General features: G+C 40.4%; 1 protein-coding gene across 4 annotated transcripts in view; it reads left to right on the top strand.

Annotated features, from left to right (window-relative positions):
- The window catches only part of Irk1 (Inwardly rectifying potassium channel 1), a 30,163-nt gene that overhangs the window by 2,103 nt on the left and 13,873 nt on the right, over window positions 1–14,187 (top strand). For 2 of the 4 annotated variants that reach the window (XM_070287126.1, XM_017162049.3), the window contains exon 2: window positions 11,334–11,926. In XM_070287126.1, the coding sequence (XP_070143227.1) occupies window positions 11,535–11,926 (392 nt within the window). In that variant the 5' untranslated portion in view covers window positions 11,334–11,534. Of the gene's footprint in view, window positions 1–8,333; window positions 8,393–8,597; window positions 8,732–11,333; window positions 11,927–14,187 lie in introns of those variants that run through there. The other 2 variants (XM_017162050.2, XM_017162051.3) reach the window with 2 other exon arrangements.

Here is a 14,187-nt window from a genome sequence, read left to right as displayed (position 1 = left end):
ATAATTAGCCTTAACCACCCCAGTAGCCAGAAAAAGACTTCTTCAGATTAGATAGGTGCAATTAACTAGACCGTGGAATCCGTCGGAGAGAAGAGTAGGGTCCATCGGACCACGGCCTATCTGGCCGATAAAGCTCTCCAATCAACGTCGTGATTTTTATGGGCTCACTTGACTTGAATACCGCGCCCTCGATTTATGGTTAAAGATTAATTTTTGGCCAGCCCCTGTCCTGGTCAGCTGACTGCGCGGGGCACGGTGTTTCCCCAGCACAGTACATGAGTAAACTAGGTAGAAATCCAAAAATATAGAGGAGTGCAAATCAATTGTCGGAATTACCATTGTCATAGTCGATATCGGTGCGAAATGTTCATAGAATAATGCATATTTATTGAGCATTCGATAGGGGAGGTATTTTAGTAGATGAGCAAAATTACTGCTAGAAAAAGTCCCTTAAAAAATATATGACTTTCTTTAAAATTAAACTTGTTACTCATGTTCAAGAACTTATAAACAAAATACTTTAAGGTCGAAAATTTCTTTAAGATTGCATAGATTAGCTAAGATGTCCATGTACAGTTATCATGCTTAAATTTCTTATCTACTTGCCTTCATATATTACTCATACGCAACGTTGGCCAATCGATTTAAATGGAATGGCGCCCTAGCAGAGCTTCTAAAAATAAAGCGATTACCAGAAGGGGAATATAATGAATGGGCTTGGCCTATATATGTATATTGTATGTATATATATGGATAATCCACTCTACTTGAGTCATGCAAATACAATAACACTGTTATCAGTCGGCTGAGCCTAATAAATATTCTAATAATATACATTTTGAAAAGATAAAGAAATGCCATATTTGTGTTTTGGTTATTTTTATGGTCATCCGATCAGTTAGGATCATATCGGTTCAGTTGCCAAGGGAGGCGGTGGCGGTGTCCCAGAATAGAACAGCTCTTGTTCTAGCCATGCTTTATGGTCTGCCAGAGATCTGGCCCTCATCCAAACGGCCACAACAGCTGCGGGGAAGGCGCGAAATTAATGAGATTTATGCCAAGTTCACACATATGAATCGGGTCAGCTTCGCTTCGACAGGTTGACATGTGGATCTCGAATGGCTGCTCATTAGTCCGGGATGCTGCTGCTGCTCATGCAAATTGCACGACAGCTAATGGCGTAACTATTTGCTATTTCACTCCTACTGGGTATCCCGAGGGATGGTAATCAACGGACCGCATCCGGATCCGGATCCTTCTGGCTCGACTCGACTCGCCGTGGCCTTCAATTGGAGCCCGAAGTGCAGCGAGTTACTTATTCATGCCTCTGTTTGCTGTCACTCGTACGCATATGTGGCCACCGGAATGGGGCAATTATGGTAATTGCCCAGTCTGGGCGTCCGCTTGTTTGCAGAGGGTGGTCATCATCCTGCCTGACCTTGACTGCAGTCTCCCCACGCTCGGGACTAGGACTCTGTGCCGCTAACCTTGACAAGCACGTTGGCCGTCACTTGAGAGTTGACCAAGTTTTATTGGTTTCCTTCGAGTGCAGTGGAAACTTTTCCCCTTGATGGGTTTAAGCTTCAAGTGCTGCTGGGAAAATAGAGGCGAGCGCTTTCCTTTGTGGCCATTGATAAGCAATTAAAAGTCGCCTGCTCGGGGGAATTTCCCCAGAAGCATCTGTGGCTCTCCCTCCCGGGGAATCACTCGATGGCTGTTGATACAGTAATTCAGCTGTCCATTATGCGATTTGCATACACGTCCAGGAGTGTTTTGTTTCGGGATTTAAAGAGCCACTTACTCACTCGGGCACTTGAGGGCCACATCCATCAGGCAGGAGTGGCGGTCATGGACACGGAGAGAGTTTAACGCTCTCTCGGGGAATACAAGTGTATCCTTCGGGTGTTGCGGCAGGTCGGTTACATCAGTTTCGAGCAATCAGCATAAATTTGTTGCCCATATGGGAGCGCTCAACTTTGAACCGAATCCGGCTCTAAATTATATTGGTTGACCTTTGTTCCTGACCCCTTAAGACTCCTCTTCACCTCCGCCTCCAGAAAATGGCGGTCAACAGACGAGCTAGAAATAAATTCGGTGACATGTGATGGATGATTGCTTGCCCCGGCTTTGATGGCCTTTGTTCTCCGTCCGGGTCAATGTGGGCCGTAAAGCAACAGGATAATTCCTCTGATGAGGGCCAGCTTCCTGGGGCATTAAATACTACAGCAATAAATAAAGGAAATTCAATTAAATGCGTTCAGTGAATAGAAATTCAGTTGTCATTAACTTAGTCACATTAAAGCAGTTCATCTTAGATTACGTTGATCCTTAACATAAAGGCCAAACTAAACATAAAAGATAATATTTACCATAGACCAGGAAATAGTTCATATCTATTTTGGTTTATGTTCTAATATTTGGCATTTGCTCTGGGGGTAACATACTTCCTTACTCCTAAAAGTATCTTTTAGATAAACCAATCAGCCAGCAGGCCAAACAGTCGCAATCTAAAGTCTGAACCTAATCAAATATATTTCAAACATCAAGGCACGCAACACACAAACCGATGCCTGGATCTCCAAGGAAGAGATAAGTCCATGCCAAGTGCCGTAAATCGCCTGTGCTTGCACTTGTTGCAAATATTTACCCGCGAATCTGTCAGCGAAAAGCGGTGCTGAGTCAACAGTAGTCATGCGCCATATATGAGCGCCACGAATATCCAGATACAGATACAGATACTGGGCCAGAGACAGATATAGATACGGGTGTGACAGCGAACAATCCCGGGACGGTCGCGAGTCTGAATTTATGAACATGGATAGAGCATTGTTGACCGGCGCGGCGTGACAGGGAAGCCATCAGATGTCGCCCAGCTCCCAGCCAAACACGGTCGATGTCATAATCATTCGAGCATTTCCTGAGTTTACTCCTGAATTAATGCCATTAGTGTTTAAACTCCGGAGAAAATGGCTTTAGGCCCGCCACTGACTCCCCAAAGTCAGCTTTGGCCGGTCGTAAAACTTGCTTAAGATCTTAATTCTCCGACCAGCCGGCTCATTAACATTAAAGTGACCGCTAAGTCACAAGGGAAACTCGCACACTTTAGATTACTTTGGATTAGGGAATCATGGATGACGCCCACTGGCCAACTAAGTAGAAGCTGTTTCCTGGGACACTCGGCACAGGCGCTAACGTCAAGCCATATCAGCTGATATCGGCAGCAAATCGAGTATTTCTTGGCAATTAACCAAAGTAGTTCAAGATTTAATTTGGTAATCAATCACAATGATCTTTAATTTCTTTATTTTTCTGGCCTAATTAACATTGCCAAAAAGAAGTTATTAGAAATAAAGCTATGCTAAGGAGACTAGTCATAAAATGAAATGCCAAGATCCTTCAAGAGCTCAGGAAATTAATTCTTTAACAAATTGTGGAGCATTTATCTACATTTTCCTTCAGATTACCGTTTCTCTCCTTGAAAAACATCACGAACTGCTTTGGCCAATTAACTTTGAAGGCTCCATTTGCTGTGTCAACTCAGTGCTCACTCTTATTTGGCCAATAAATCTTCAGCTTTAGTCTATATAAAAAAATCTATTTAAGTTTCGTTCGCACTGAGGTGGGCCTTGCAGTTGTGGCACGTTCTGGCTACAGAAGGATTTCCATCGTGGGTTCCTCTCACGGGCATCCCGAGTCCTAGGTCACTCCTGGGCAGGATGGCATGCAAATGGCGAGCTATGGTTAGCCCACTTTTGAGGGCCGTGTCATGCGATGCCAGGCACCCGTCGGGTTCAACAGCCGCCGAGAGGTCAAGAAAGGACGTCATAGAACTGGTCCGCATCCCTGCCCTCTCCCCTTCTCTGGAATGCACGGCACACAATGACATTGACGTGAGCTGGCTAAGCTGGCGCTTAGGTTGCGGGTTGTAGGTACCAGGTGTTAGCCACCTTGCCACCGATTTAATGCAACTGCTGGCCCATCCGCTGTACGTGCCCGCACTCAGTTATTGGTCAGCGCCAATTCATGCAACTTGTTAGCCAAGGCCTCAATTCGCCTGCCTGCTGTTGGCTAAAAATAGTCACAAATAGAAACTAGGTCGCCGGCGCTTGGCAATAGGAAGCTATAAAGGGGGCAAAGGATAATAAAGAGGATTGTTTATTTATTTAATAAATATTTTACAATAAATTTAGGCATTTTTATTTATTTATTTATTTATTTAATGCTAACTAATAGTTATAAACTAAAAGTTAACAAAGGATAATGAGCAATGGCTACCGAGGCCTTCCGCTCTACAGTGTATTAACAAAGATATGTGTGTGGAATATGTTATAATTAAATTTTATGTATGAGATTCATTTTGTGTAGAAAGTATATAATTTTATTTGAGTTTGCTGCTGTTGGATTCGCAAGGAGATGGATTGGGTTATCATTGGAAAAGCAAATTGTTCTAACATGTGAAAGTGCAGTGCAGTCTATTAAAATGTGTTGGATGTCTATCGCTGAGGTGTTGCAAAAGGGACAGATACTTGTTAGGGATCTATTCATATAATGGGCGTTTGTGAGTTGTGTGTGTCCTAGTCGTAGTCTATTTATTATAATTTGTTGTTGTCGGTTGAGGTTTGTGGTTTTGAAAGAGAAGTTTGCTGGGGTGTTTAGTAAGATCTGTTTGTACCATTGGGAAGTTTGTGATTGAAGACTGTTCAGTTTATCGGTATAGTGTTTTTTAAGGAGTTGTGTGATGTCTTTGGTGTTGAAGTTGTCTGTAAATATTAGAGGGTATTTGTGTGTTTCTTTAGCTGCTGTGTCTGCTCTCTCATTGCCTTGTATACCTATGTGGCTAGGGATCCAAATTAGTCTGATTTTGGGAAAGAGTTTGGTAATAAGTGATCTTATTGTATTAGGGTAGTAAGAGTAATTGTTTATGTTTGAAATGGATTTGATTGAGGAAAGGGAGTCCGAGCATATAGCATATTTGCCGGGTGAACCAGAGCAAATTTTTATAGCTTCATGGATTGCAATTATATATTTTTATATTTTTACACTTCCTATAACTACTGTAAGCTATTTATTTTACATTCCTAAATAGTTAAAATGAGTCTATCTGAATTATTATTCAATAAACAATGTTGACGCGTGCCAGCGGATTACTTTAAAATCGGGCTTATGAATTAGAGGGGGCGGAAAATTCTTGCTTGGCCCATTGAATGGGATTACATTACTGTGAAGCACCACCACGTGCACCACGTATTCCGCCCGTGTAACAGCCACGTGTGTGTGCTCATGCAAATAACCCAATCTAGCTGATGGCATACCCCAAGGGTTGCTTCTTTGAGTGTTCCCCCAAAAGCTGCCCGTGAAATTCTCCGTATTGTAAAAGACGACCTTGACAAATAAGCGGATGCACAAATTTTGAATAAAGCTGTGGTTAGTCAGTCTCTGTTTAAGTGTAAGCAATTACACAGAGAGAAAAATCGAAGAATTTAAGGTAACCAGAGTTTCAAGGCAACAATTTCAACCTTCCACATTTTGATAAAGAAAACAATTAATTGTAAAAGGATAAAATATTAAGTATTTGTGTGATTCATTTATTCATAAAGCTCATATTAACTAATGCAACTTTATCTTTTTTTTCACCGTATATTCTCCACATTAGCCAGCACATGTCTCAATGTTAAAGATAGTCGGGGGGCTTGGGGAAGTCGGGACTTAAGCTGAACTGCCTAATTGGCACACTCGAAACTGGTTCGTGTTCTTTGCCAGCCCACACACACGCTCACAAGACATGGCTTTCTATATAACAAATCCGTTCCCTTTCCACGCAATTATATAATAAGATCTGTATCTAAGGCAATTGAGCATTTATTCACCGCAATGTGCCAGCTATTAGACAGGGCAGTTCCAAAAGCATGCCAGCAAATATATGTATAACCTCATGTGTGGGATTCATTTCCAGTGCGATGTGCATGGAAAATTCGGGGTAAATGTTTCAGTCATTGACGTCAGAGGTGGCCAGTGCATTGTGGCTACATGGATGCTTACAAAGTATTATTACATTATCCAATATTAATTTAAATACAAAATAAACGATGATTCCTTGAGTGATTTAGCCATACAAAAAATGTAGATTTTAGTAGGAAAGACATTAAAGTTGCTTAGAAGTATAGTATATGTTTTATAATATTTATTTCCACGAAATTTTGTTGATTTATTTCTCACTTGCCATAACCCAAAACCATTATTCTTATTTGCCTTATCATTTGCTTTGGAAGCTTGTGATTTGTTTACCGCCCAGCATTAATGATCACTGTGACACGTGCCGTGTAAGCTCGACTAACCCGAAATTGGCCGCAAATCAAATACTAGACAGCTGGGCTAAATTTAAGCACACCCAACTAATTTGATTCCATTCTGCCGAAATTGAAATCGTGATTCTCCCGGTCCGGACACCTATTCAATTACCCATTTACTGTAATGACCGTATTACAGGCGGGCAGCACTTTGGATGCACAATGAATCACTGCATTTGCATTTGCATTCATACGTACTTACGAGTTTTTCCACAGCATTTCCACGGGCATGTGACACCTTGCACTTTGCGCTGATTGTGTTTGCATTTGCTACAAGCGAACAAGATTTCGCCCAGGTAAAAAAAGGCAGCGGAAAGGTGTACAGACTGCAAAGACTCACAACAAAGTCAACGGGGAAAAACAAAGTTTGTTACAATAACTGGCTATTAATTTATTTTATTAGTAAAGTGTTTTGGGTCGTAAAAGTATGAGTAATGTTAATATTAGCAATGCATAGATTAATATTTTTAGTGGAATTGCTGGGACGAACTCTCTATCTAAGATGACAACTTATTAGTCAAAACAGACTAGAAAAACTAAAGAAATTGTAAATTCTGTAATACTTTAAAAATAATTGAATAAGTAACTAGCTTTGCTTAAAGATTAAAGAACTACTAAAAATAGTAGTGATAATTATTAAGAATTAAAATTACCTTTTAGGATCATAAAATCATATAAATCCGATTTCAGACGTCACAAATCATTTTTAATAAATACATTCCTTACTGCTCTGATAAATGAATATTTATAAGATTTTTTATCACAAAACATGAATTTAAGCAGGAAATAGTAACAGTGTAATTTAATTTTCCGCTCGTGTTGTGTGCTTAAAACAGCTTAGTTAACCGAGTAACGACAGAAAGACAGGGAACGTAGACGGATTCTTTAGCAGGAGCTGACAAAAGTGAGGGATTTACGATGCAAATTGTGGGCGACACTATCAGTTGACATTGCTTTATCACTGGGCCATATATCTCTGCGAACTTTTCACTTGGGGGTTAACACACCAGCCACCATAGTTGTCAATTTACGACACTGACTTCTGATTGATTGGCAGCGTTCAGGAGTGTATTCCAGGAAACAGGTGTATAGGAACTTGAAGCAAACAAATATACACACTAGAAAAATACTTTAAGTTTATTTAATAAATGTTAATTCTAAATAAAAATAAGAATTCCTTATTGTTTCTTTAATAAAATAATAATAAAAGAAAAAAATAAAATACATCACCACAGCAAAAAGAAATATTGCCTACTTCTTGGCGTTTATCTAGGTACGACGTATACGTAATTTGCAGATGTGAAAGATGGCTCTCATGTAACCGTAATACTTACAGGATAGGATAAATAATAAAAATATAAAATAAATGAATTAGTAGCTAGGCCCATTACAGCTTTTCTGCACTCCTATCTGACAAACGAACCCTTCTTCATAACAATCTTGATAGGGATCTTCTTCTGTCGACACCTTGAAAAGGATTTCCCACCTGTTGCGCGCTCTTCCGCGTCCCCACGCTCTCTCCCGCTTTCTCTACAACAGCTTCTGCCGGCAATCACATGGCGCCAACATCTGTTAGTCAGCAGCGGCAGAGCAGCAGCAGCGCCGCCAGCGACCTTATGACAGATTTGGCAATGCTGTAAAGCAAAGCAAAATCACAAAAACAATAATAATAATAACAACAGACCAGTGTGGAGGAGGTGTAGGGTGAGGCGGCAAAGGGGGAGGAGAGAGCCGACCGCTGGCGACGAAGTCCGAAGCGAACGCCGACACAGCAGCGACGCCTCGTTTGGCTAACAACTCGATAAAAATGTGTGTGCTAGATGACGCTACCGGTCGTGTCTGTAGTTGTAGTTGTTGCTATGGCTCCTACTGTTGTTGCGGCGGCGGTTGCTGCTGCGGCTGCTGCTGCGGCAGCGTCTGTTGTTGCTGCTCACTTTTGGATAATAAAACGGGCAACGCGCACTCGAGCGCCAAGTCAATTTGCGAACGCCGCTCGTTCACAACGGAGGCGCAAAAAAACAAAAGAATTCAAATAAAAACAAACGGTAATAGCTCTCCTCCGTTCCTCCACTTCCACCTGTCGTCCGCCCCCGCCCTCTGCCACCGGTCGCAGTTCATCTCCCCCCCACTTCCACCCAAATCCCGCATCCCATCTCGCTCGCACTTGTTCCCACGTTGTGCGCGTGCGTACGCTGGCCGAGCTGAAGGCAGCCAAAAGAAGCAAGACCGAAATCAAAATACAGCGCCAGTCTCAAATCTCGTCTCGTCCCTAGCAGGTCCACTTCGAAAGTCGCGCGCGGTTCGCTGTTCGAAAATTCGGACGAAAGTCGCGGGCGTTTCGCTGATAACAAACGGTACACGGCCGAAAAAGGAACAAAAATTGTGTGGGTTAAGTTTCGAGTTAAATAGTTGCAAAAACAACCTCTTCTAGAGAAAATCTGTATTGTGCTTAAAGTGAAAATAGATTGTTAACTAAAAAAACTGGAATCAAAACAAGAACAAATTGTGTATGTAAAGTTTCACATCAAACAAACATTTTTTTGAGAATTTGTTTTAGTAAATCATCGAGCTTAAAAAAGAGAGTATAAAACAACTAAATGTTAAAAAGCACTGGTATGGAAACTTTTAAATAAAATGTACAACAAACAAAAGAAGAAGGATTTTTAAGAAATATTAGCTGCAACGCCTTGAGTTATTATGAAAACATATTCATTAAATAAAAAATATGTAGTGCCAAAGAAAGCCAAATTATAAAGACACTTTCAAGTGAACACAATGAAATTCTTAGTGAAAAATATTTCTAAAGATAAAACATTTTTAATGTTTCCATAAAACAAACTAGATATATTAGGGAAATTATGTGGAGTGCCCCGAGTGAAAACGATTTGGTTAGCTTCTTGTTATAATTTTTCGTGTTTCTCGTTTATGGTCTCGCACCTCGGCGAGAACCTGAAAATAAAATGTTGACGGCATTTAATTTGCATAAAAAAAGCTTAGCGCTAAAATATGAAATTATGGAAATATTCCAACAAAAAACATGCACGAAATTATCGTTCATACATTTTACGAGCATAACGTTTTCCCTCTCGCTCCCGCCAGCTGTCTCCCGCTGTCGCCATCCCGCTCAGGCTACAAATTTGCTGAACTTTATAAACAAAATTTAGCATCAGTTTATTGCGAGACAGAGTATATTTTGTAAATGTTTATTTTTCCAAAATATTGCAAAAATTGTTTCGAAAATATTGCAGCGCAGTAGGGAAACTTTGGTCAAAACAACAGGATATCCAATTATTTTTAGTGCGATAAATAAGTGAAATTAAGAAAAATTTGGTAAACCTGCTTGAATTCAATGAGTCAGAATAATAAAGAAAACATAAATAGAAAGGAATAATATAACTATTTGATATTTTGCAGATTGGCGAAATGACTAATTTCAATTGTGTCGTGTACAAGTTTCCTTTAAAGTATTATAGAAATACACAGCTAAAAATTTTGCCTAGAAAAGGTCTAAGCTGATAACAACATAAATATCCACAGGCAGGGGTGATAGAAATAAATAGGGTAAGGTGGGGTAAAGCCGACCTAGTAAATGGTTTTGGCTATAAAATGCTTATTTTACATCGGATCAAGTCGTTATATATACCAAATTAAAGGTTAGACTTTTGCGCAACTTTCCATGCATAGCAATTTATTCATACCTTTGAAAAGTTTTGAGATACAAGCGTTTTACGAAAAAGTTCATTTTTGCTATGTTCAAAAATGATGGGGTAAACCCGACCGCCTATGTTTTTGGTTGATTTAGAACAGATATAACCTAAATATAGGTTTTGCAATGATAAATCAATCAATGTTATGTTATATAATGATAATAAAAGATAATAGAATTAAAAAAATGAAAATAGCAAAATAATTAATCAGTATCATCTGATTCGCTGCTCAAATAGCTTGCTGGCGTTTTTTGGTTCGAGTTGAACGTCTGGTTGGCTGCAATGTTAATGGTTTTGGTGTGATTGTTGTTTTTTTGGCTTTTTTTGCGGCAGGATTTACCCCACTATTTAGAGGTCGGATTTGCCCCACCACGTAATTTTTCATAAAAACGCAATTAAAAAAGAAATTATGAAAAAAAATGAACCAAACTTATATGCACTTTGTAGGACTTTATTCAAAGAATCTAAATCCACTTACCTTTTCATGCGATAACTTTGACAAAAAGAAATATCCTGCAGTTAATTATGCACAAAAATGAAACTTAAAGTTGTCAAAACAAACTTGTTGTCGTTTGACCATCTCAATATTGACTAATAAAATGGTGTCATACCACCATTTTCATTGTTTTCGATGCTCTACACGACAACACTAATATTAGTTTGCGTAGTGTTTCCGATTTTCGAAAACAGAGGGAGGTCGGGTTTACCCACACTGTCGGCTTTACCCCACCTTACCCTAATATTTATATTTTAGTACATAAAATTTTTTTAAATATAATGAATTTTATATTAAGTCATTGATAATATGCTCATAAATTAAAATGTGCTTAAAACAAGGGCACAATATAAACTGATAGTCAAAAGATTCCATTAAAAACAGGTAATATTTTGGGATTTCTCTATGAAAATTCAGAAGATTAAAGCATAGCTGTGTCAAATTTTTCCAAGAGCCACAAACCCAGTGTTCCTCCCCACCCACAATTCGTTCCCATTGGAGACGAGCACCTCCAGACAGATTGATAGCGGCCGTAAAGTGAAACCGCAGTTCGCGAAGTAGAGTTCACGAATTGGCTAACCACAGACTCGAGACGAACTTTAGGACTTTGTTAAGTGTGTTAAAAAAAATTAAATGATGAAAAGTGTTAACTTAATAATGAGGTGTGGGCGGTGTGACAATGTTCCGACTTGCCTCCAGATGGGCTGATAACCGCACCAGTATATAAATATAAGCCAAGCTCTAACCCGCATTCGTATCTGTTCTGTTCCGATTTGGTTGCAGATAACAACGTGGCCGCCAGCAAAGAACCACCCATGATTGGCTCGCACGGTTCCAAACTGCAAAAGAAACGCGCCCTGAACAGCTACTCAAACTTTCCCTTATAACACAACCCCCGAAGTTTCCCCCTTCCTTGCGATATATACCAAAGTGAGCACTCAAAGTGCAGCCAGCTATTGTAACTAAATTAGCAGTAACTAGTCAATGCCAAAAATGATAGTGGACAAGTCGGATCTGGTGGGCGAGAATGCCTGGGCCAAGCTCCTGCCCGAGGACAAGGACAAGACCAGTGCCCCGAGCATAGTCAAGATGAGCAGCAGCAGCAATAACAACGACTCCAAGGAGACCACTCCTCTAAATGTGGATCAACTGGTGGCAGCCACCACGCCTGGCGTGGGATCGGAGCAAGCAACAGGCTGTATGGAGGAGACCTACAAGCGGACATCAACGTATGCCTCCAATATCAATTCAACGGGCGGCGAGTCCAGCGGAAGTGGTACGCAGCTCTCCCGTAAGGAGTCCATTCTGGGCAGCTTCCACCGACAGATCCGGCGATCCATCAAAGCGGTCAGCGAATCGCCCGGCCCACTGACCAGGTGAGTGAGGAGAAGAGATAAGATTAGTTGCGACAACACTGCGTATGAGTAATGGATAATGTTACTCATACGCAACGTTGGTCAAGAAGACGGTGGAAAAGAAGGGATTCCTTTCAAAATCGCAGCTTTGGGCTAAAAATATCACTCTAAGAGCTAGTTATTGTATTTTGAATAGTTTTGCAAGTTGCTTTTAAATCAATATTGACTTCGACTTGTTATATGGGCAAATGCTATTAGCACAGAAAGTAAACATCCGCAGTATTCCAAACATTAATATTGATAGTGAGGGTTACATCTTTTAAAAGTAAAAAACAAATACTAAACTGTTGCAATTTTAACATTCTTAAAAACTTAATGTTAAATAGTTCCGAGAAGGAAAAATAGATTTATTATATATATTATAAAATTAAACAGGGGTATATCATACTATCACGTATTTCCTCAGAATGTTATTTCAGAGTTTTGTGTTATCTTTTCGTGATTTAATTCCTAAAAGATTCCGCTGCCTCTCTCTGTTAATGAGTTGTGTAACAGCTTCCAGGAAGTTCTCAGTCATGCGACTAACAAAGTTTTGCTTCAAATATCTAAAATAATTAGTCCTAAAATCTATATTTCTTATTCAAAGCCATTATGTGTTTCTCTGTGCATTCTGTAAGAGTTTCCAAGAATCTGCATTTGCGAATATTCGAGCAAAGCTAAAGCACTTAATCCGAGAACCCACACATCTCGCAAGGCAATGTGTTGTTGGTAAACAAACCGCATTTGGTGCACTTCCCATTGAATTGGTTCTTTTTTTTCGAGAAACGTGTCCAGTCCATTGATAGCTCATACGATATACTTTTTGATATGCAAATGGAGGTGACGTCTGTTGGTCACTGGAGCTGGAGAACTGTGGAATCGTAGAATCGTGGAACTGTAGTATGAGAACCGAGTCACTAGAGCGAGATAAACCTTTTGACTTGATTGCCTGAAATGACAAAATTGAATTATTTTGATTTGAGCGCCGTCAGTGGGTGGACAATTAAATATTATTTCCGCCTGTTGCTTCTAGCTCAGCGTGTAAGCTGCGCTACAGATACAGATTCAGATTCTGGTTCTGATTCTGATTCAGATACTGATTCCGAGCCGCCTTAATTGGGAGTAGAGTCGGTTTCTGCGGCAGTTCGAGTCCGAGTGCGAGTATGAGTACCAAATGAACGCCCCTGACATTACGCGTGTGTTTACCGAGCACTAATGCCTCGGCATATTATATGAGTCCAACGCAGCTCCACGCTGTTTATGAGAACGTTCTCCCAGCGAGAGTCAACGACTCGCACCTGCCTCTGCCTTGACATAAATTTGCATAATGCATAATGCCGGAGCCTCAAATTTCAATACTCGATCGGCTTTCGGTTTTGGCAACTCACTTGGCCATAAGTTAATTAAGAGCGTGTTAACTGCTTGGCCGACGGACTCATTTCGGTTGGCCGAATGCCAGAACCGAGGGGATTTCCTATGTATGTGGATGCTGCGAGTTATGCTCGTCAATGGTCGGCTTGTTCCGATTGTTCGGGCAAGCTATAAATAGCTAAGTTGAGTGGTTGAGTGGTCGGGTCGATGTCGATATTTATGCCCTGTAGCGCATTCGACACACTTTCTTCTTCTCTGGCTGTTGGGCACACGGTGCGTATGATTGATTTTCATACCACAACACTCCCGGTCTCCCGCTTTCCCGCCATCCGCCTCATTTCCGCCGGCAATTGATTTGGCCAATATTTGCGCGGCCGATCGTGCGCCACTCGAGCTTGCCCAAGCGTCTGCGACCGATTGCTCACGATTCAACGAAATTAATTATTTTTATTATGATAGATCCATTTGATAATTCCCGCGGAATCACCGTCCGGCAATCGTCGCCTGTGACGACGACCCGTTGATTATGGGCACTTGGGATCGGGCTGGGAAAAGATCTAGACAGGCAATTATCGCTTAAATGTTGTAAATTGATCAAGGGAAAGTGCCAGAATAGCTTAATGGCTTTATAAGCCCTTGTAAATATAAACTAACGTTTTGCGCGTGTTCGAGCTAAGGATGCCTAATGGTCACACAGTTGTTTACTTTTATTTATAGTTTATGAAATTATAGTGGTCACATGTATAATTAACTTTTAAATATGGCCAAAGATTACTTAATAACATAAAAGGGTTAGTCAATAGCGGATTTATAAAATGCAATACAAAGTTTAAGTAAATTTGAATAGTTATTTTTTAATGCTAATGGAAATA

Source organism: Drosophila kikkawai, chromosome 3R, assembly GCF_030179895.1.
Source record: "Drosophila kikkawai strain 14028-0561.14 chromosome 3R, DkikHiC1v2, whole genome shotgun sequence".
In the NCBI taxonomy this organism is placed as follows: Eukaryota; Metazoa; Arthropoda; class Insecta; order Diptera; family Drosophilidae; genus Drosophila; species Drosophila kikkawai.
The sequence above is the reverse complement of the archived record's forward strand: the minus strand, read 5'-3'. Positions and strand labels throughout refer to the sequence as shown.